This window comes from Bombina bombina, chromosome 6 (assembly GCF_027579735.1).
Source record: "Bombina bombina isolate aBomBom1 chromosome 6, aBomBom1.pri, whole genome shotgun sequence".
NCBI lineage: Eukaryota > Metazoa > Chordata > Amphibia > Anura > Bombinatoridae > Bombina > Bombina bombina.
The window spans coordinates 602,166,757-602,189,125 of record NC_069504.1 but is presented as its reverse complement, the minus strand read 5'-3'; the positions used below and the strand labels follow the sequence as shown (position 1 = coordinate 602,189,125).

The window sequence follows — 22,369 nt, the reverse complement described above, 5'->3', positions numbered from 1 at the left end:
TTTTAAGGGCTATTTGTAATTTAGTGTAGGGCTTTTTTTTATTTTGGGGGGGCTTTTTTATTTTGTTAGGGGGATTAGATTAGGTGTAATTAGTTTAAAAATCTTGTAATTTGTTTATTATTGTCTGTAATTTATTGTTTTTTTTTTTTTTGTACTTAAGCTAATTTTATTTAATTGTATTTAATTTAGGGAATTAATTTAATTATAGTGTAGTGATAGGTGTAATTGTAACTTAGGTTATGTTTTATTTTACAGGTACTTTTGTATTTATTTTAGCTAGGTAGCTAGTAAATAGTTAATAACTATTTACTAACTATTCTACCTAGTTAAAATAAATACAAACTTGCCTGTAAAATAAAAATAAACCCTAAGCTAGCTACAATGTAACTATTAGTTATATTGTAGTTAGCTTAGGGTTTATTTTATAGGTAAGTATTTAGTTTTAAATAGGAATAATTAAGTTAATGATAAGAATATTTATTTTGATTTCTTTTAATTATATTTAATTTAGGGGGTGTTAGGTTTAGGGTTAGACTTAGGTTTAGGGGTTAATAACTTTAATATAGTGGCGGCGACATTAGGGGCGGCAGATTACGGTTTAATAAATGTAGGTAAGTGGCGGAGATGTTAGGGCCGGCAGATTAGGGGTTAATAATATTTAACTGTGAGGCGGGAGTGTGGCGGTTTAGGGGTTAATATGTTTATTATAGTGGCGGCGACATTGGGGGTGGCAGATTAGGGGTTAATAAGTAGGTATGTAGCGGCGACATTGGGGGCGGCAGAGTAGGGGTTAATAAATATAATGTAGTTGTCGGCGATGTTGGGGGCAGCAGATTAAGGGTTAATAATTATAATATAGGGGGTGGCAGATTAGGGGTTAATAAGTGTAAGATTAGGGGTGTTTAGACTCGGGGTTCATGTTAGGGTGTTAGGTGTAGACATAAAATGTATTTCCCCATAGGAATCAATGGGGCTGCGTTAATGAATTTTACGCTGCTTTTTTACAGGTGTTAGACTTTTTTTCAGCCGGCTCTCCCCGTTGATTCCTATGGGGAAATCGTGCACGAGCACGTTACACCAGCTCACCACTAACGTAAGCAGCGCTGGTATTGGAGTGCGGTAATGAGCAAAATTTTACTCAACGCTCACTTCTTGTCTGGTTTGTAAAAACTCGTAATACCAGCGCTGTCTGTAAGTGAGCGGTGAGCATAAACTGCTCGTTAGCACCGCACAGCCTCTAACGCAAAACTCGTAATCTAGGTGAAAGTTTTTAAACAAGTTCCTCAGTGTACCATCCTTCAAGATGGAGACTATACGTTCCATTCTTCCTTTGATTCAAGAGGGTCAGTTTAAGACAATCATAGACTTAAAGATGCGTACCTTCATGTTCCCATTCACCGGGATCATCACAAGTTTCTAAGGTTTGCTTTCTTAGACAATCATTTCCCGTTTGTGGCTCTTTCTTTCGGCCTTGCCACAGCTCCCAGAATTTTCTCAAAGGTCCTGGGGGCTCTTTTGGCAGTGATCCGGTCTCGGAGCATTGCTGTTGCGTCTTATCTGGAGGACATTCTGGTTCAGGCGCCGTCTTTTCCACAAGCAAACTCTCCTATGGAGATCGTGTTGTCTTTTCTTCGCTCCCACTGTTGGAAGGTAAATATGGGAAAGGGTTCTCTGATTCTAGCCACAAGAGTAGTGTTTTTAGGGACCATAATAGACTCCCTACTAATGAAGATATTTCTGACAGAGGTCAGAAAAACAAAGATCTTCGACTCTTGTCTTGTCCTTCAGTCCTCTCTTCGGCCGCCAGTGGCTCTATGTATGGAGGTAATTGGTCTGATGGTAGCTTACATGAACATCATTCCATTTGCTCGGTTCCATCTCAGACCTCTGCACTTATGCATGTTAAGGCAATGGAACGGGGACTATGCGGATCTGTCTCCGCAAATAGTTCTGGATCAGGCGACAAGGGACTCTCATCTGTGGTGGTTGTCTCAGGATCACCTCTCCCAGGGAACTTGCTTTTGCAGACCTTCCTGGGTGATCGTGACCACGGATGCCAGCCTTCTAGGTTGGGGAGCAATTTGGGGGTCATTGAAGACTCAGGGTCTTTGGACTTGGGAGAAATCAGTTCTCTCTATAAACATTCTAGAACTGAGAGCGATTTTCAATGCTCTGCTGGCCTGGCCTCAGCTAGCCTTAGCCCGTTTAATCAGGTTCCAGTCGGACAATTTCACTTTGGTGGCGTACATCAACCACCAGGGGGGAACTCGACGTTGCTTGGCCATGTCAGACGTGGGCAGGTTAATCCAGTGGCGGGAGTCTCAGAACTTGTCTTTCTGCAATCCACATCCCAGGAGTGGACAATTGGGAGGCGGATTTTCTGAGACGATATACCTTTCATCCGGGGGAGTGGGAACTCCATCCGGAAGTATTTTCCAGTTTAATCCTCAATTGGGGGCAGACAGAACTCGATCTCATGGATTCTCGGCTTAATGCTACGCTTCTGAGGTACGGCTCGAGGTCAAGGGATTCACAGACTTTCTTGAAAGATGCTCTGGCTGTTCCTTGGAATTTCAGTCTAGCATACATATTTCCTCCTGTCACTCTCCTGCCAAGAGTCATTGCTCGGATCAAGCAGGAGAGGGTGTTGGTGATTCTCATAGCGCCGGCGTGGCCTCGCAGGATCTGGTATGCAGAACTAGTGGAAATGTCGTCTCTACCTCCGTGGACACTCCCTCTGAGGAAGGACCTTCTACTCGGGGTCCTTTTCTTCATCCAAATCTCGTTTCTCTGAAGCTGACTGCTTGGAGATTGAACGCTTGATTTTATCTAAGCGTGGGATTTCAGAGTCGGTCATTGAGACCATGATTCAGGCTCGTAAGCCTGTGACAAGAAAGATTTACTATAAGATATGGTGTAAATCTCTGAATTGGTGTGAATCCAGAGGCTACTCTTGGAGTAGAGTCAGGATTCCTAGGATTTTGTCTTTTCTCCAGGAGGGTCTGGAGAAGGGTTTGTCAGCTAGTACTCTGAAAAGTCAGATTTCTGCGTTGTCTATTTTGTTGCATAGGCGTTTGGCGGATGCGCCAGACGTGCAATCTTTTTGTCAGGCTTTGATTAGGATTAGGTAGAACCAAGAAGAAACTGGAAGCAGCCGCTCTATAAAACTTAGCCTTTATTAGGTCAACAAGTAAAAGTCCATGGAGGGACAAGGTACACTGAGAGGAAAAACACAGTATGCGCGTTTCGGCTAAGCGCCATACTCACTACTGCTCAGTGAGCAGTAGTGAGTATGGCGCTTAGCCGAAACGCGTATACTGTGTTTTTCCTTATGACGCGTTTCTCAACCTCAAACGGGTCATTTCATCAGATAAAAAAGTGAATACCATCATTAACAATTGTTAACAATTTATACACATTTGTGTGTCAAAAGAGGAAGAAGTTGTCATCAGATGTGTAATCCAATAGAAAAACATTTGTGTGCATTCAGCTGTGGAAACCAAAAAGAGGCTCCCAGCTGTTACAATTTAAAAAATTAGACAGAGTAACAAGGTTAAAATAGGATGTGTATATATATGGGAATCTGAACTTTTAACCTGTTGGTTACATTGTGAAAATGAATAAATAAAACCATCTTATCACTTTGTTTTCATTAAAAGTTATTACATATATAACCTCACTTAATAGTTTATTGTGATGGACACAATCCTTTTGAATAAGAAGAAAATATGCTTAATTTTAATTTTAAAAATAGCAAAAAAATGTGCATGTATGGGAAATAAATAATTCATTAAATAATAAGGATCTGAATGGAAGTCTGAACCTTTAACCTATTGTTTGCATTGTGAATGTGAAGAGTTAAAGAAAATGTTATTATTAGGTTTTCATAGAAAATAGGTACTCATATAGCCTCAATATAGTTTGTTATAATGGCTTGATACATATATAACCTCAATACAATAGTTTGTTATAATAGACACAATCTTTTTAGATGTGAGAAAAGGAAATTACTTTGTTTTCATTAAAAGTTATTGCATGTATAACCTCACTTAATAGTTTATTGTGATGGACACAATCCTTTTGAATAAGAAGAAAATATGCTTAATTTTAATTTTAAAAATAGCAAAAAAATGTGCATGTATGGGAAATAAATAATTCATTAAATAATAAGGATCTGAATGGAAGTCTGAACCTTTAACCTATTGTTTGCATTGTGAATGTGAAGAGTTAAAGAAAATGTTATTATTAGGTTTTCATAGAAAATAGGTACTCATATAGCCTCAATATAGTTTGTTATAATGGATTGATACATATATAACCTCAATACAATAGTTTGTTATAATAGACACAATCTTTTTAGATGTGAGAAAAGGAAATTACTTTGTTTTCATTAAAAGTTATTGCATGTATAACCTCACTTAATAGTTTATTGTGATGGACACAATCCTTTTGAATAAGAAGAAAATATGCTTAATTTTAATTTTAAAAATAGCAAAAAAATGTGCATGTATGGGAAATAAATAATTCATTAAATAATAAGGATCTGAATGGAAGTCTGAACCTTTAACCTATTGTTTGCATTGTGAATGTGAAGAGTTAAAGAAAATGTTATTATTAGGTTTTCATAGAAAATAGGTACTCATATAGCCTCAATATAGTTTGTTATAATGGCTTGATACATATATAACCTCAATACAATAGTTTGTTATAATAGACACAATCTTTTTAGATGTGAGAAAAGGAAATTACTTTGTTTTCATTAAAAGTTATTGCATGTATAACCTCACTTAATAGTTTATTGTGATGGACACAATCCTTTTGAATATGGAAAAAAAATATGTTTAATTGTAAAAATTATATATATATATATATATATATATATATATATATATGTGTGTGTGTGTGTATATATATATATATATATATATATATATATATATATATATATGTGTGTGTATGTGTATATATATATATATATATATATATATATATGTGTGTGTATGTATGTGTGTGTATATATATATATATATATATATATATATATATATATGTGTGTGTGTATTTATGAATAAATAGAACATATTCTGCTTTTTTTTAATAACATTGAAATGTGAAATATTTATATTTCTCTTGTTAGGTGTATCCAGTCCACGGATCATCCATTACTTGTGGGATATTCTCCTTCCCAACAGGAAGTTGCAAGAGGATCACCCACAGCAGAGCTGCTATATAGCTCCTCCCCTAACTGCCATACCCAGTCATTCTCTTGCAAGCTCTCAACATAGCTGGAGGTAGTTAGAGGAAAGTGGTAAAATATAGTTAGTTTTTTCTTCAATCAAAAGTTTATTGTTTTTAAATGGTACCGGAGTGTACTGTTTTTATCTCAGGCAGCATTTAGAAGAAGAATCTGCCTGCGTTTTTCTATGATCTTAGCAGAAGTAACTAAGATCCACTGCCGTTCTCACATATGTCTGAGGAGTGAGGTAACTTCAGAGGGAGAATGGCGTACAGGGTATCCTGCAATAAGGTATGTGCAGTTAAGTTTTTCTAGGGATGGAATTTGCTAGAAAATGCTGCTGATACCGGATTAATGTAAGTTAAAGCCTAAATACAGTGATTTAATAGCGACTAGTATCAGGCTTGCTATCAGAGGTATATACTCTGATTAATGTGCAATATAAAACGTTTGCTGGCATGTTTAATCGTTTTTATATATGCTTTGGTGATAAAACTTATTGGGGCCTAGTTTTTTCAACATGGCTGGCTTTATTTTTGCCTAGAAACAGTTTCCTGAGGCTTTCCACTGTTATAGTATAAAAGTTACAGTTGGTACAGTTAAAATTACAAACTGTGACATTCAGCTTCCCTCAGCAGTCCCCTGCATGCTATAGGACATCTCTGAAGGGCTCAAAAGGCTTCAAAAGTAGGAGCTGTGGCAGTTGTTATGACTGTTTAAAAAACATTTTTCGTTTTGTTAATCTGTTTTTTGTATTAAGGGGTTAATCATCCATTTGCAAGTGGGTGCAATGCTCTGCTAACTTGTTACATACACTGTAAAAATGTTGTTAGTTTAACTGCCTTTTTTCACTGTTATTTCAAATTTTGGCAAAATTTGTTTCTCTTAAAGGCACAGTAACGTTTTTTTATATTGCTTGTTAACTTGATTTAAAGTGTTTTCCAAGCTTGCTAGTCTCTTTGCTAGTCTGTATAAACATGTCTGACATAGAGGAAACTCCTTGTTCATTATATTTAAAAGCCATGGTGGAACCCCATAGGAGAATGTGTACTAAATGTATTGATTTCACTTTAAACAATAAAGATCAGCTGTTATCTTTAAAAGAATTATCACCAGAGGATTCTGACGAGGGGGAAGTTATGCCGACTAACTCTCCCCACGTGTCGGACCCCCGCTCCCGCTCAAGGGACTCACGCTAAAATGGCGCCAAGTACATCAGACGCCCATAGCGATTACTTTGCAGGACATGGCGGCAATCATGGATAATACCCTGTCAGCGGTATTAGCCAGACTGCCTGAATTCAGAGGAAAGCACGATAGCTCTGGGGTTAGACGAGATACAGAGTGCGCAGATGTTTTAAGGCCCATGTCTGATACTGCGTCACAATATGCAGAAGCTGAGGAAGAGCTTCAGTCTGTGGGTGACGTCTCTGACTCGGGGAAACCTGATTCAGATATGTCTACTTTTAAAGTTAAGCTTGAGAACCTCCGGGTGTTGCTTGGAGAGGTTTTAGCTGCTCTGAAAGACTGACACAATTGCAGTGCCAGAGAAATTGTGTAGACTGGATAAATACTACCCGGTGCCAGTGTGTACTGACGTTTTTCCAATACCTGAAAGGTTTACAGAAATTATTACTAAGGAGTGGGACAGACCCGGTGTCCCGTTTCCCCCCCCCTCCTAATTTTAGAAAAATGTTTCCAATAGAAGCCACCACACGGGACTTATGGCAGACGGTCCCTAAGGTGGAGGGAGCAGTTTCTACTTTAGCAAAGCGTACCACTATCCCTGTCGAGGACAGTTGTGCTTTTTCAGATCCAATGGATAAAAAATTAGGTTACCTTAAGAAAATGTTTATTCAACAAGGTTTTATCCTGCAGCCCCTTGCATGCATTGCTCCTGTCACTGCTGCTGCGGCGTTCTGGTTTGAGTCTCTGGAAGAAGCCTTTCAGACAGCTACTCCATTGACTGAAATACTTGACAAGCTTAGAACACTTAAGCTAGCTAATTCTTTTGTTTCTGATGCCATTGTTCATTTGACTAAACTAACGGCTAGGAATTCTGGATTCGCCATCCAGGCGCGTAGGACGCTATGGCTTAAATCTTGGTCAGCTGACGTGACTTCAAAGTCTAAATTACTTAACATTCCCTTCAAGGGGCAGACCCTATTCGGGCCTGGTTTGAAGAAAATTATTGCTGACATTACTGGAGGTAAGGGTCATACCCTTCCTCAGGACAGGGCCAAATCAAGGGCCAAACAGTCTAATTTTCGTGCCTTTCGAAACTTCAAGGCAGGTGCAGCATCAACTTCCTCTGCTACAAAACAAGAGGGAACTTTTGCGCAATCCAAGCCAGGCCTGGAAAATCTAACCAGGCCTGGAGCAAAGGCAAGCAGGCCAGAAAGCCTGCTGCTGCCTCTAAGACAGCATGAAGGAACGGCCCCCTATCCGGCAACGGATCTAGTAGGGGGCAGACTTTCTCTCTTCACCCAGGCGTGGGCAAGAGATGTTCAGGATCCCTGGGCGTTGGATATCATATCTCAGGGATATCTTCAGAAATTCAAAGCTTCCCCCCCACAAGGGAGATTTCACCTTTCGAGATTATCTGTAAACCAGATAAAGAAAGAGGCATTCTTACGCTGTGTGCAAGACCTCCTAATAATGGGAGTGATCCATCCAGTTCCACAGATGGAACAAGGACAGGGATTTTATTCAAATCTGTTTGTGGTTCCCAAAAAAGAGGGAACCTTCAGACCAATTTTGGATCTAAAGATCTTAAACAAATTCCTAAGAGTTCCATCGTTCAAAATGGAAACTATTCGGACAATCCTACCTATGATCCAGGAGGGTCAGTACATGACCACAGTGGATTTGAAGGATGCTTACCTTCACATACCGATTCACAAAGATCATCATCGATTCCTAAGGTTTGCCTTTTTAGACAGGCATTACCAGTTTGTGGCTCTTCCCTTCGGGTTAGCTACATCCCCAAGAATTTTTACAAAGGTTCTGGGGTCTCTTCTGGCGGTCCTAAGACCACGGGGCATAGCAGTGGCCCCTTATCTAGACGACATCCTGATACAGGCGTCAAACTTCCAAATTGCCAAATCTCATACGGACATAGTGTTGGCATTTCTGAGGTCGCATGGGTGGAAAGTGAACGAGGGAAAGAGTTCTCTATCACCCCTCACAAGGGTTTCCTTCCTAGGAACTCTGATAGATTCAGTAGAAATTAAAATTTACCTGACGGAGTCCAGGTTATCAAAGCTTCTAAATTCCTGCCGTGTTCTTCACTACATTCCGCGCCCTTCGGTGGCTCAGTGCATGTAAGTGATCGGCTTAATGGTAGCGGCGATGGACATAGTGCCATTTGCGCGCCTACATCTCAGACCGCTGCAATTATGCATGCTCAGTCAGTGGAATGGGGATTACACAGATTTGTCCCCTCTGCTAAATCTGGATCAAGAGACCAGAGATGCTCTTCTCTGGTGGCTATCTCGGGTCCATCTGTCCAAAGGTATGACCTTTCGCAGGCCAGATTGGACAATTGTAACAACAGATGCCAGCCTTCTAGGTTGGGGTGCAGTCTGAAATTCCCTTAAGGCTCAGGGATCGTGGACTCAGGAGGAGAAACTCCTCCCAATAAATATTCTGGAGTTAAGAGCAATATTCAATGCTCTTCTAGCTTCACCTCAGTTAGCAACCCTGAGGTTCATCAGATTTCAGTCGGACAACATCACGACTGTGGCTTACATCAACCATCAAGGGGGGACCAGGAGCTCCCTAGCGATGTTAGAAGTCTCCAAGATAATTCGCTGGGCAGAGACTCACTCTTGCCCTCTATCAGCGATCCATATCCCAGGTGTAGAGAACTGGGAAGCAGATTTTCTAAGTCATCAGACTTTTCATCCGGGGGAGTGGGAACTCCATCCGGAGGTGTTTGCTCAATTGGTTCATCGTTGGGGCACACCAGAATTGGATCTCATGGCGTCTCGCCAGAACGCCAAGCTTCCTTGTTACGGATCCAGGTCCAGGGACCCAGAAGCGACGCTGATAGATGCTCTAGCAGCACCGTGGTTCTTCAACCTGGCTTATGTGTTTCCACCGTTTCCTCTGCTCCCTCGACTGATTGCCAAAATCAAACAGGAGAGAGCATTGGTGATCTTGATCGCGCCTGCGTGGCCACGCAGGACCTGGTATGCAGACCTGGTGGACATGTCATCCTTTCCACCTTGGCCTCTGCCTCTGAGACAAGACCTTCTACTACAAGGTCCTTTCAATCATCCAAATCTAATTTATCTGAGACTGACTGCCTGGAGATTGAACGCTTGATTTTATCAAGGTGTGGCTTCTCCGAGTCAGTCATTGATACCTTAATACAGGCACGAAAGCCTGTAACCAGGAAAATCTACCATAAGATATGGCGCAAATATCTTCATTGGTGTGAATCCAAGAATTACTCATGGAGTAAGGTTAGGATTCCTAGGATATTGTCCTTTCTCCAAGAGGGTTTGGATAAAGGATTATCAGCTAGTTCTTTAAAGGGACAGATTTCTGCTCTGTCTATCCTTTTGCACAAGCATCTGGCAGAGGTTCCAGACGTCCAGGCATTTTGTCAGGCTTTGGTTAGATTTAAGCCTGTGTTTAAACCTGTTGCTCCTCCATGGAGCTTAAACTTGGTTCTTAAGGTTCTTCAAGGAGTTCCGTTTGAACCCCTTCATTCCATTGATATCAAACTTTTATCTTGGAAAGTTCTGTTTTTGATGGCTATTTCCTCGGCTCGTAGAGTCTCTGATTTATCAGCTTTACAATGTGATCTGATTTTCCATACAGATAAAGTAGTTCTGCGTACAAAACCTGGGTTTTTACCTAAGGTAGTTTCCAACAAGAATATCAATCAAGAGATTGTTGTTCCATCATTGTGTCCTAATCCTTTTACATAATTTGGACGTAGTCCGTGCTTTAAAGTTTTACTTACAAGCGACTAAAGATTTTCGTCAAACATATTCCCTGTTTGTTGTTTACTCTGGGCAGAGGAGAGGTCAAAAGGCTTCGGCAACCTCTCTTTCTTTTTGGCTTCGGAGTGTAATACGCTTAGCCTATTAGACTGCTGGACAGCAGCCCCCTGAAAGGATTACAGCTCATTCTACTAGAGCTGTGGCTTCCACCTGGGCCTTTAAAAATGAGGCTTCTGTTGAACAGATTTGCAAAGTGGCGACTTGGTCTTCGCTTCATACCTTTTCAAAATTTTACAAATTTGATACTTTTGCTTCTTCAGAGGCTATTTTTGGGAGAAAGGTTCTTTAGGCAGTGGTCCCTTCCGTTTAAGTACCTGCCTTGTCCCTCCCTTCATCCGTGTACTTTAGCTTTGGTATTGGTATCCCACAAGTAATGGATGATCCGTGGACTGGATACACGTAACAAGAGAAAACATAATTTATGCTTACCTGATAAATTTATTTCTCTTGTGGTGTATCCAGTCCACGGCCCGCCCTGTCCTTTTAAGGCAGGTCTAAATTTTAAACTACAGTCACCACTGCACCCTATGGTTTCTCCTTTCTCGGCTAGTTTCGGTCGAATGACTGGATATGGCAGTTAGGGGAGGAGCTATATAGCAGCTCTGCTGTGGGTGATCCTCTTGCAACTTCCTGTTGGGAAGGAGAATATCCCACAAGTAATGGATGATCCGTGGACTGGATACACCACAAGAGAAATAAATTTATCAGGTAAGCATAAATTATGTTTTTCATGTTGGGTAAGCACACTTGAGAATATGCAATCGTATTGCGCACGAGTAAGGTCACACTTTTTTTTGTTCCAATGACTTCTATGGGGGAATACCTTATCATTTGTGATATTCTAAGTTTGTCTTTTTACGCTCATCGGCTTAATGAGTGAGAAAAAAACGGTTTACTTTCAACTTGTAATAACAGCACTCCCTGATGCACGCAAAAAGCTTACTTCTAGCGGAGTTAGCGCTGGAGCGTTATACTGCTCCACTTGTAATCTGGCCCTACAAAAAAAATTCTACACTTAATTTAAGCTCACAAGTGTTAACAATCTTTTTAAGTCTCACACACACTGAAAATGTCTAGTTCTGTAAAGTTAAAATAATTATACAATCCCTTCTGTAATTTTGTTTTTGTTGTGTTGCAGGATTATCTATGCCACAGTGGTGTACCCACTGTATTATTGCCCACGATTCTTCCTCTACTATTTCTTCAACATGCTTATGTTTGTGCTTCAGTTTCTCCACATATACTGGACGTACCTTATATTCCGCATGGTCAAAAAAGTTATTACAGGAAATGTAAGTTATGTGAAAAATAATACTCTAAATATTACAACAGCCTTAAAATTTCTAGTTGCTCTAGGTTGTAAAAAAAAAAAAAAAAAAAAAAGCAGTGTGTCTGCCTATTGTCCTAGTGAGTAAAATATGGTAACATGAGCACATACTACTACTACTACTAATAATAAATCCTTTCCCACTATCCCCTACTGCTGCATAGTATTTTGATGGAAGTTTTGTAAATGTGATTTAAAAATGATTTAACAGAAAATAAATTGTATATAATGTTTTTTTTTATAGATATTTAGCGCCAAGAGAAGTAACCCCCCTGCATGTGCAGGTATCTGAAAGATTATTCATTTGCTCTTTGTGTTTTTGCCAATTGAGGATTTGGGAGCATAGCTTTGCAATAAACCTTAGAACCCCCACAGGCTGCATGTAGGCTCACAGGAAGTTACATATTAAGGAAGGAAGTACAGAGAGGAGGGAAGGTTAAGATACTCTGTAACAAGGAGAACTGTGCTACATTAGGTGTGAATATTTTTAATCTGGAGAAATTAAAGGGTGTAATTATGTTTTGAAAAATACTTTACTGCATGGCGTGTAAAAATAATGAAATGCCCCAATCAGAACCCAATTTAGTTATAGAAATAATGTTATTGAATGAGACAGAAGGCTGTAGTTATTAAATGAGCCAAAAACATTGATTAGAAATATACTTGGTAACTAATTATTTATCTTGGATTTTAAACAATCTATACTATAATTGCGTTTGTAATGTCCTTCCGCAGGTGCGCACATATCCTCAATGGAATGTCGCTGCATCCTCGTGAATTCCGAAAATGCCATTTTCAGGATGCAGCGTAAGATGCATCCCCGTGGATTCCGAAAATGGCAGGGTGGGGCCACCCTGCCATTTTCGGAATCCACCGGGATGCGGCGAAGGCAAACAGAGCAATGCAAAAAAAAAAAACACTGCCTGCACGAAGTAGAACAAAAAAAAAAAGAAAAAAGAACCTCCCACACAAAGTATTAACACATACACCGCAAACCCACACATCACAAAATAATAAATTAATTAACCCCTTAATCCCTTAACCGTCAACCACCCACATCGCAATAAACCTAATTACCCTATTAACCCCTAAAAACGTCAACACCCACAATGCAAATAACTAAATAAATTATTAAGCCCCCTAACCTAACACCCCCTAAATTAGCATAAATTACCTAAACTAAAAAATACTAAAGTTACAAAAAATAAAAAAGGCTTACATTACAGAAAATAAAAAACAAAGTTTACAAAATTAAACCTAATGCCTATGAAAATAAAATAGCCCCCCAAAATAAAAACACCCCCTAATCTAAGAATAAACTGCCAGTAGCCCTTAAAACAGCTTTTTGCAGGGCATTGCCCCAAGATAAACTGCTCTTTTACATTAAAAATACACAAAGTCCCCCCTAACAGTAAAACCCCCCAAAATAAAAAACCTAACAGTAAAAAACCTAAACTACCCATTGCCCTGAAAAGGGCATTTGTTGGGCATTGCCCTTAAAAGGGCATTTAGCTCTTTTACAAAATGCCCACCCTAATCTAAAAAAAAAAAAAAAACTTAAGTCTAACCCCCAGGTTCGTGCTCACCGTTCCTGAAGTCCGACGGAGAAGGTCCTGTCCCATGCGGTGAAGTCTTGTTCCAAGCGGTGACCTCTTCTTTCATTTTCCAGGAACAATACGGTGCGTATGTAAAGATCGGCGACCCTGGAACTGAAGACCGGCGACCGCAGAACCATGGAGCGCGGAGGATTTTCTTTGTATGATCGTGGTCGTACACTGGATAGTGAATTCAAGGTACGCGATTAAAGATGGTGTCCCTTGAATTCCTATCAGCCAATAGGATGAGAGCTACTGAAATTCTATTGGCTATTCAACTCAGCCAATAGAATTTTAGTAGCTCTCATCCTATTGGCTGATTTCAACATCATCCTATTGGCTGATTTGAATTTGAAGAATCAAATCAGCCAATAGGAATTCAAGGGACGCCATCTTTAATCACGTACCTTGAATTCACTATCCAGTGTACGGCGGCGATCGTACGAAGCGGATCCTCAACGCTCCATGGCTCAGCGGTCGCTGGTCTTCAGTTCCAGGGTCACTGGTCTTCCTCGATCTTCAGCTCCGCTCCGCGCCGGATTGTTCCTGGAAGAAGAAAGAAAAGGTTGCCGCTTGCAATCAGACATAAAAGAGCTAAATTAGGTTTTTTAGTGTTAGGTTTTTTTATTTTGGGGGTTTGGTGGGTGGGGGGTTTACTGGGGGATTTTGTGTATTTTTAATGTAAAAGAGCTGTTTATCTTGGGGCAATGCCCTGCAAAAAGCCGTTTTAAGGGCTACTGGCAATTTATTCTAAGAGTAGGCGGTGTTTTTATTTTGGGGGTCTTTTTTATTTTCATAGGGATTAGGTATAATTTTTTAAAATTTTATTAAAAAAAATTCTGTAATTTTAGAATAATTTAAATTTAGGTTTAATTTTTTAATTTTTGGGGGTTAGATTTAGGATTTTATTTATTTATTTATTTATTTATTTTTTATTAGGGGTGGCAGCAAAAGATTCCTTTTAAGGGCAATGCCCATACAAATGCCCTTTTCAGGGCAATCGATACTTTAGGGTTTTAGTGTTAGGTTTATTTATTTTGGGGGGTTTGGTGGGTTTTACTCTTAGGGGGGACTTAGAATTTTTAGTAACTGCAAAAGCGCTGTTTAACATAGGACAATGCCCTATACAAAGCCCTTTTAAGGGCTATTGGTAGTTCAGGCCATAAAACACAGCCCCCCTTCCCCCATCTCACAAAATTATAAAGTATCCCATTCTCTTTATGGCCAATCAAAAATGATGTCCAAATTCCTATTCCTTATGTTACTTGCTCTGATGATGATGATGTAGAGTCTAACCCTGGTCCCCCAACGAATTCCACTCCTAGCCTTCCAGCTAAAAAAGGCCTCTCCTTTGTGCACTGTAATATCCGCAGCTTACTACCAAAAATGGATGCACTGCAAGCATGGTGTTCACATTACAAGCCCAAAATCATTGTGATCTCTGAATCGTGGCTATCCGCAAAAATACCTCTGACATACTGCCATTGCTATACATGGGTATTCATGCCATAGAAATGACAGAGCAAAAAGAGGAGGTGGCATTGTAATTTATGTTGACAATTCCATAATGTTCACCCCCTTACAAAAATCTAGCTCTCCTGCCACCTTTGATTTCCTTTCTGGCACAATTGAGATCCCGTGCAGTAAATCTATCATTGTTGCAGGAATCTACCATCCACCTAGCTCCCCTGTGCATTCCCTTTCTGACATAGCCCATCTCCTTAGTGAAACCATAGCTCAAACCCCAAAAAGTTAAATTTTAGTCTTTGGAGATTTTAATATTGATTGGCTGAATCCTAAAAACAATAGTTATTGCTCACCGTTTAAGACTTTGCAGCTAACTCAATTAATCTCCTCCCCAACTCGCATAAACATTAAAAGCCCTAACCACACCCTCCTCAATTGGATTCTCTCCACTTCCCCTGACCAAATCCAGGAGGCAGGTGTTCTCCCTAACAGTTTCAGTGTCCACTGCTTAGTATACTGCGTGCGCAAAATAAGGGCTACTAAATCCTCTCCCAAGGTTAAAATCATAAGGTCCTTCAAAAAATGTAATCTTCATTTCTAAATAATATCAAGAACCTCCCCTGGCACAGATTAAACCTTATTCCAGATTTAGACTCTGCAGTTGAATTCCTTCAGTCCGAACTCGTACAAGTTTGGAATTTGCATGCCCTGCTGCGTAAGGTGAGAGTAAAAGGAGCGCATATGAATTGGATCACAGCTGACCTCATTCAAATGTACCAGTTTCGGGATTCATTGTGGTCAAAGTTCAAGCATACTGGCTCTATGAACGATTGTTGTGTTATATAGAAAATGGCAAAATATATGTACTAAACAAACAAAATTGGCCAAGGCCCAATATTTCTGGGAAAATCTGAAAAATAACATATCAAACCCTAGAAAGTTTTGGAAAGTCATAAATAACTTACACACTACCCAAATACACTCCCAACCCTCCACTGTCAATGTGGACAACCAAACCCAGAAACTTCCCTTAGAAGTAGCAAATGCCTTTAACAATTATTTTGTCAGATGCTCCACCACCCTGATTGACAAACTAAAAAATGACACGCATCCTTAAACTACAAATGTGGATTAGTCCCCACTAAATCTACAAAGACCCAATATAGAAAAGTTAAATTTTAGACCTGTACCCATCAATGTCGTTAAGAAACACCTTAATAATCTAAAAATGAAAAACCAGTCTGGACCTGATCAAATCCCAGCAATGCTGTTGAAGCTTAGTGCACCAGCAATTGCTAAACCTGTCACAACCCTAATCAACAAATCCTTGGTGTCTGGATACATACCCAAACTTTGTAAGACTGCAAGAGTAGTGCCTATCCATAAAAGTGGTGAGTTAACCATGGTTACTATCGCCCAATATCATTGCTCCCAGTATTGTCAAAAATCTTAGAAAAATTCGTTCATACGCAACTATGTGACTATTACCAACAATCTAGCTGTATGACCCCTGTTCAATTGGGTTTTCTTCTATAAAGGTAAGATGAGTCCACAGATTCATCCTTTACTTGTGGGATATAGTCCTCCTGCTAACAGGAAGTGGCAAAGAGCACTACAGCAGAGCTGTCTATATAGCTCCTCCCTTAGCTCCACCCCCCAGTCATTCTCTTTGCCTACTCTAACTACTAGGAAGGGTAAAGTGAAAGAGGTGATAAAATTAGTTTCTCTTGTTAAGTGTATCCAGTCCACGGATCATCCATTACTTGTGGGATATTCTCCTTCCCAACAGGAAGTTGCAAGAGGATCACCCACAGCAGAGCTGCTATATAGCTCCTCCCCTAACTGTCATATCTAGTCATTCTCTTGCAAGCCTCAACAAAGATGGAGGTCATAAGAGGAGTGTGGTGTTTCTCCAACATAGGTGTGTCCGGTCCACGGCGTCATCCTTACTTGTGGGATATTCTCTTCCCCAACAGGAAATGGCAAAGAGCCCAGCAAAGCTGGTCACATGATCCCTCCTAGGCTCCGCCTACCCCAGTCATTCTCTTTGCCGTTGTACAGGCAACATCTCCACGGAGATGGCTTAGAGTTTTTTAGTGTTTAACTGTAGTTTTTATTATTCAATCAAGAGTTTGTTATTTTGAAATAGTGCTGGTATGTACTATTTACTCAGAAACAGAAAAGAGATGAAGATTTCTGTTTGTATGAGGAAAATGATTTTAGCAACCGTCACTAAAATCCATAGCTGTTCCACACAGGACTGTTGAGAGCAATTAACTTCAGTTGGGGGAACAGTGAGCAGTCTCTTGCTGCTTGAGGTATGACACATTCTAACAAGACGATGTAATGCTGGAAGCTGTCATTTTCCCTATGGGATCCGGTAAGCCATGTTTATTACGATCGTAAATAAGGGCTTCACAAGGGCTTATTAAGACTGTAGACTTTTTCTGGGCTAAATAGATTCATTATTAACACATATTTAGCCTTGAGGAATCATTTTATTTGGGTATTTTGATATAATAATATCGGCAGGCACTGTTTTAGACACCTTATTCTTTAGGGGCTTTCCCAAAGCATAGGCAGAGCCTCATTTTCGCGCCGGTGTTGCGCACTTGTTTTTGAGAGGCATGGCATGCAGTCGCATGTGAGAGGAGCTCTGATACTTAGAAAAGACTTTCTGAAGGCGTCATTTGGTATCGTATTCCCCTTTGGGCTTGGTTGGGTCTCAGCAAAGCAGATACCAGGGACTGTAAAGGGGTTAAAGTTCAAAACGGCTCCGGTTCCGTTATTTTAAGGGTTAAAGCTTCCAAATTTGGTGTGCAATACTTTTAAGGCTTTAAGACACTGTGGTGAAAATTTGGTGAATTTTGAACAATTCCTTCATGTTTTTTCGCAATTGCAGTAATAAAGTGTGTTCAGTTTAAAATTTAAAGTGACAGTAACGGTTTTATTTTAAAACGTTTTTTGTACTTTGTTATCAAGTTTATGCCTGTTTAACATGTCTGAACTACCAGATAGACTGTGTTCTGAATGTGGGGAAGCCAGAATTCCTATTCATTTAAATAAATGTGATTTATGTGACAATGACAATGATGCCCAAGATGATTCCTCAAGTGAGGGGAGTAAGCATGGTACTGCATCATTCCCTCCTTCGTCTACACGAGTCTTGCCCACTCAGGAGGCCCCTAGTACATCTAGCGCGCCAATACTCCTTACTATGCAACAATTAACGGCTGTAATGGATAATTCTGTCAAAAACATTTTAGCCAAAATGAACACTTATCAGCGTAAGCGCGACTGCTCTGTTTTAGATACTGAAGAGCATGACGACGCTGATAATAATGTTTCTGAAGGGCCCCTAACCCAGTCTGATGGGGCCAGGGAGGTTTTGTCTGAGGGAGAAATTACTGATTCAGGGAACATTTCTCAACATGCTGAACCTGATGTGATTACATTTAAATTTAAGTTGGAACATCTCCGCATTCTGCTTAAGGAGGTATTATCCACTCTGGATGATTGTGACAAGTTGGTCATCCCAGAGAAACTATGTAAAATGGACAAGTTCCTAGAGGTGCCGGGGCTCCCAGAAGCTTTTCCTATACCCAAGCGGGTGGCGGAGGTCGACCCAAGAAAGGACTTATGGCAGACAGTCCCCAAGGTCGAGGGAGCGGTTTCCACTTTAAACAAACGCACCACTATACCCATAGAGGATAGTTGTGCTTTCAAAGATCCTATGGATAAAAAATTAGAAGGTTTGCTTAAAAAGATGTTTGTTCAGCAGGGTTACCTTCTACAACCAATTTCATGCGTTGTCCCTGTCGCTACAGCCGCATGTTTCTGGTTCGATGAGCTGATAAAGGCGGTCGATAGTGATTCTCCTCCTTATGAGGAGATTATGGACAGAATCAATGCTCTCAAATTGGCTAATTCTTTTACCCTAGACGCCACTTTGCAATTGGCTAGGTTAGCGGCTAAGAATTCTGGGTTTGCTATTGTGGCGCGCAGAGCGCTTTGGTTGAAATCTTGGTCGGCTGATGCGTCTTCCAAGAACAAGCTACTTAACATTCCTTTCAAGGGGAAAACGCTGTTTGGCCCTGACTTGAAAGAGATTATCTCTGATATCACTGGGGGTAAGGGCCACGCCCTTCCTCAGGATCGGCCTTTCAAGGCAAAAAATAAACCTAATTTTCGTCCCTTTCGTAGAAACGGACCAGCCCAAAGTGCTACGTCCTCTAAGCAAGAGGGTAATACTTCTCAAGCCAAGCCAGCTTGGAGACCAATGCAAGGCTGGAACAAGGGAAAGCAGGCCAAGAAACCTGCCACTGCTACCAAGACAGCATGAAATGTTGGCCCCCGATCCGGGACCGGATCTGGTGGGGGGCAGACTCTCTCTCTTCGCTCAGGCTTGGGCAAGAGATGTTCTGGATCCTTGGGCGCTAGAAATAGTCTCCCAAGGTTATCTTCTGGAATTCAAGGGGCTTCCCCCAAGGGGGAGGTTCCACAGGTCTCAGTTGTCTTCAGACCACATAAAAAGACAGGCATTCTTACATTGTGTAGAAGACCTGTTAAAAATGGGAGTGATTCATCCTGTTCCATTAAGAGAACAAGGGATGGGGTTCTACTCCAATCTGTTCATAGTTCCCAAAAAAGAGGGAACGTTCAGACCAATCTTAGATCTCAAGATCTTAAACAAGTTTCTCAAGGTTCCATCGTTCAAGATGGAAACCATTCAAACTATTCTTCCTTCCATCCAGGAAGGTCAATTCATGACCACGGTGGATTTAAAGGATGCGTATCTACATATTCCTATCCACAAGGAACATCATCGGTTCCTAAGGTTCGCATTCCTGGACAAGCATTACCAGTTCGTGGCGCTTCCTTTCGGATTAGCCACTGCTCCAAGGATTTTCACAAAGGTACTAGGGTCCCTTCTAGCTGTGCTAAGACCAAGGGGCATTGCTGTAGTACCTTATTTGGACGACATTCTGATTCAAGCGTCGTCCCTTCCTCAAGCAAAGGCTCACACGGACATAGTCCTGGCCTTTCTCAGATCTCACGGATGGAAAGTGAACGTGGAAAAGAGTTCTCTATCTCCGTCAACAAGGGTTCCCTTCTTGGGAACAATAATAGACTCCTTAGAAATGAGGATATTTCTGACAGAGGCCAGAAAAACAAAGCTTCTAGACTCTTGTCGGATACTTCATTCCGTTCCTCTTCCTTCCATAGCTCAGTGCATGGAAGTGATCGGGTTGATGGTAGCGGCAATGGACATAGTTCCTTTTGCGCGCATTCATCTAAGACCATTACAACTGTGCATGCTCAGTCAGTGGAATGGGGATTATACAGACTTGTCTCCGAAGATACAAGTAAATCAGAGGACCAGAGACTCACTCCGTTGGTGGCTGTCCCTGGACAACCTGTCACAAGGGATGACATTCCGCAGACCAGAGTGGGTCATTGTCACGACCGACGCCAGTCTGATGGGCTGGGGCGCGGTCTGGGGATCCCTGAAAGCTCAGGGTCTTTGGTCTCGGGAAGAATCTCTTCTACCGATAAATATTCTGGAACTGAGAGCGATATTCAATGCTCTCAAGGCTTGGCCTCAGCTAGCGAGGGCCAAGTTCATACGGTTTCAATCAGACAACATGACAACTGTTGCGTACATCAACCATCAGGGGGGAACAAGGAGTTCCCTAGTGATGGAAGAAGTGACCAAAATCATTCTATGGGCGGAGTCTCACTCCTGCCACCTGTCCGCTATCCACATCCCAGGAGTGGAAAATTGGGAAGCGGATTTTCTGAGTCGTCAGACATTGCATCCGGGGGAGTGGGAACTCCATCCGGAAATCTTTGCCCAAGTCACTCAGCTGTGGGGCATTCCAGACATGGATCTGATGGCCTCTCGTCAGAACTTCAAAGTTCCTTGCTACGGGTCCAGATCCAGGGATCCCAAGGCGGCTCTAGTGGATGCACTAGTAGCACCTTGGACCTTCAAACTAGCTTATGTGTTCCCGCCGTTTCCTCTCATCCCCAGGCTGGTAGCCAGGATCAATCAGGAGAGGGCGTCGGTGATCTTGATAGCTCCTGCGTGGCCACGCAGGACTTGGTATGCAGATCTGGTGAATATGTCATCGGCTCCACCTTGGAAGCTACCTTTGAGACGAGACCTTCTTGTTCAGGGTCCGTTCGAACATCCGAACCTGGTTTCACTCCAGCTGACTGCTTGGAGATTGAACGCTTGATCTTATCGAAGCGAGGGTTCTCAGATTCTGTTATCGATACTCTTGTTCAGGCCAGAAAGCCTGTAACTAGAAAGATTTACCACAAAATTTGGAAAAAATATATCTGTTGGTGTGAATCTAAAGGATTCCCTTGGGACAAGGTTAAGATTCCTAAGATTCTATCCTTCCTTCAAGAAGGATTGGAAAAAGGATTATCTGCAAGTTCCCTGAAGGGACAGATTTCTGCCTTGTCTGTGTTACTTCACAAAAAGCTGGCAGCTGTGCCAGATGTTCAAGCCTTTGTTCAGGCTCTGGTTAGAATTAAGCCTGTTTACAAACCTTTGACTCCTCCTTGGAGTCTCAATTTAGTTCTTTCAGTTCTTCAGGGGGTTCCGTTTGAACCCTTACATTCCGTTGATATTAAGTTATTATCTTGGAAAGTTTTGTTTTTAGTTGCAATTTCTTCTGCTAGAAGAGTTTCAGAATTATCTGCTCTGCAGTGTTCTCCTCCTTATCTGGTGTTCCATGCAGATAAGGTGGTTTTACGTACTAAACCTGGTTTTCTTCCAAAAGTTGTTTCTAACAAAAACATTAACCAGGAGATTATCGTACCTTCTCTGTGTCCGTAACCAGTTTCAAAGAAGGAACGTTTGTTGCACAATTTGGATGTTGTTCGCGCTCTAAAATTCTATTTAGAAGCTACAAAGGATTTTAGACAAACATCTTCCTTGTTTGTTGTTTATTCCGGTAAAAGGAGAGGTCAAAAAGCAACTTCTACCTCTCTCTCTTTTTGGATTAAAAGCATCATCAGATTGGCTTACGAGACTGCCGGACGGCAGCCTCCCGAAAGAATCACAGCTCATTCCACTAGGGCTGTGGCTTCCACATGGGCCTTCAAGAACGAGGCTTCTGTTGATCAGATATGTAGGGCAGCGACTTGGTCTTCACTGCACACTTTTACCAAATTTTACAAGTTTGATACTTTTGCTTCTTCTGAGGCTATTTTTGGGAGAAAGGTTTTGCAAACCGTGGTGCCTTCCATTTAGGTGACCTGATTTGCTCCCTCCCTTCATCCGTGTCCTAAAGCTTTGGTATTGGTTCCCACAAGTAAGGATGACGCCGTGGACCGGACACACCTATGTTGGAGAAAACAGAATTTATGTTTACCTGATAAATTACTTTCTCCAACGGTGTGTCCGGTCCACGGCCCGCCCTGGTTTTTTTAATCAGGTCTGATAATTTATTTTCTTTAACTACAGTCACCACGGTACCATATGGTTTCTCCTATGCAAATATTCCTCCTTAACGTCGGTCGAATGACTGGGGTAGGCGGAGCCTAGGAGGGATCATGTGACCAGCTTTGCTGGGCTCTTTGCCATTTCCTGTTGGGGAAGAGAATATCCCACAAGTAAGGATGACGCCGTGGACCGGACACACCGTTGGAGAAAGTAATTTATCAGGTAAACATAAATTCTGTTTTTATACTTCGTTTATTCTTCAATCAAAAG

General features: G+C 41.2%; 1 protein-coding gene across 1 annotated transcript in view; it reads left to right on the top strand.

Annotated features, from left to right (window-relative positions):
- Positions 1 to 22,369, top strand: part of CERS3 (ceramide synthase 3) — a 324,747-nt gene that overhangs the window by 272,189 nt on the left and 30,189 nt on the right. Inside the window, exon 9 of the mRNA XM_053717603.1 lies at positions 11,390 to 11,543. Coding sequence (XP_053573578.1) covers positions 11,390 to 11,543 — 154 coding nt within the window. The remainder of the gene's footprint in view (positions 1 to 11,389; positions 11,544 to 22,369) is intronic.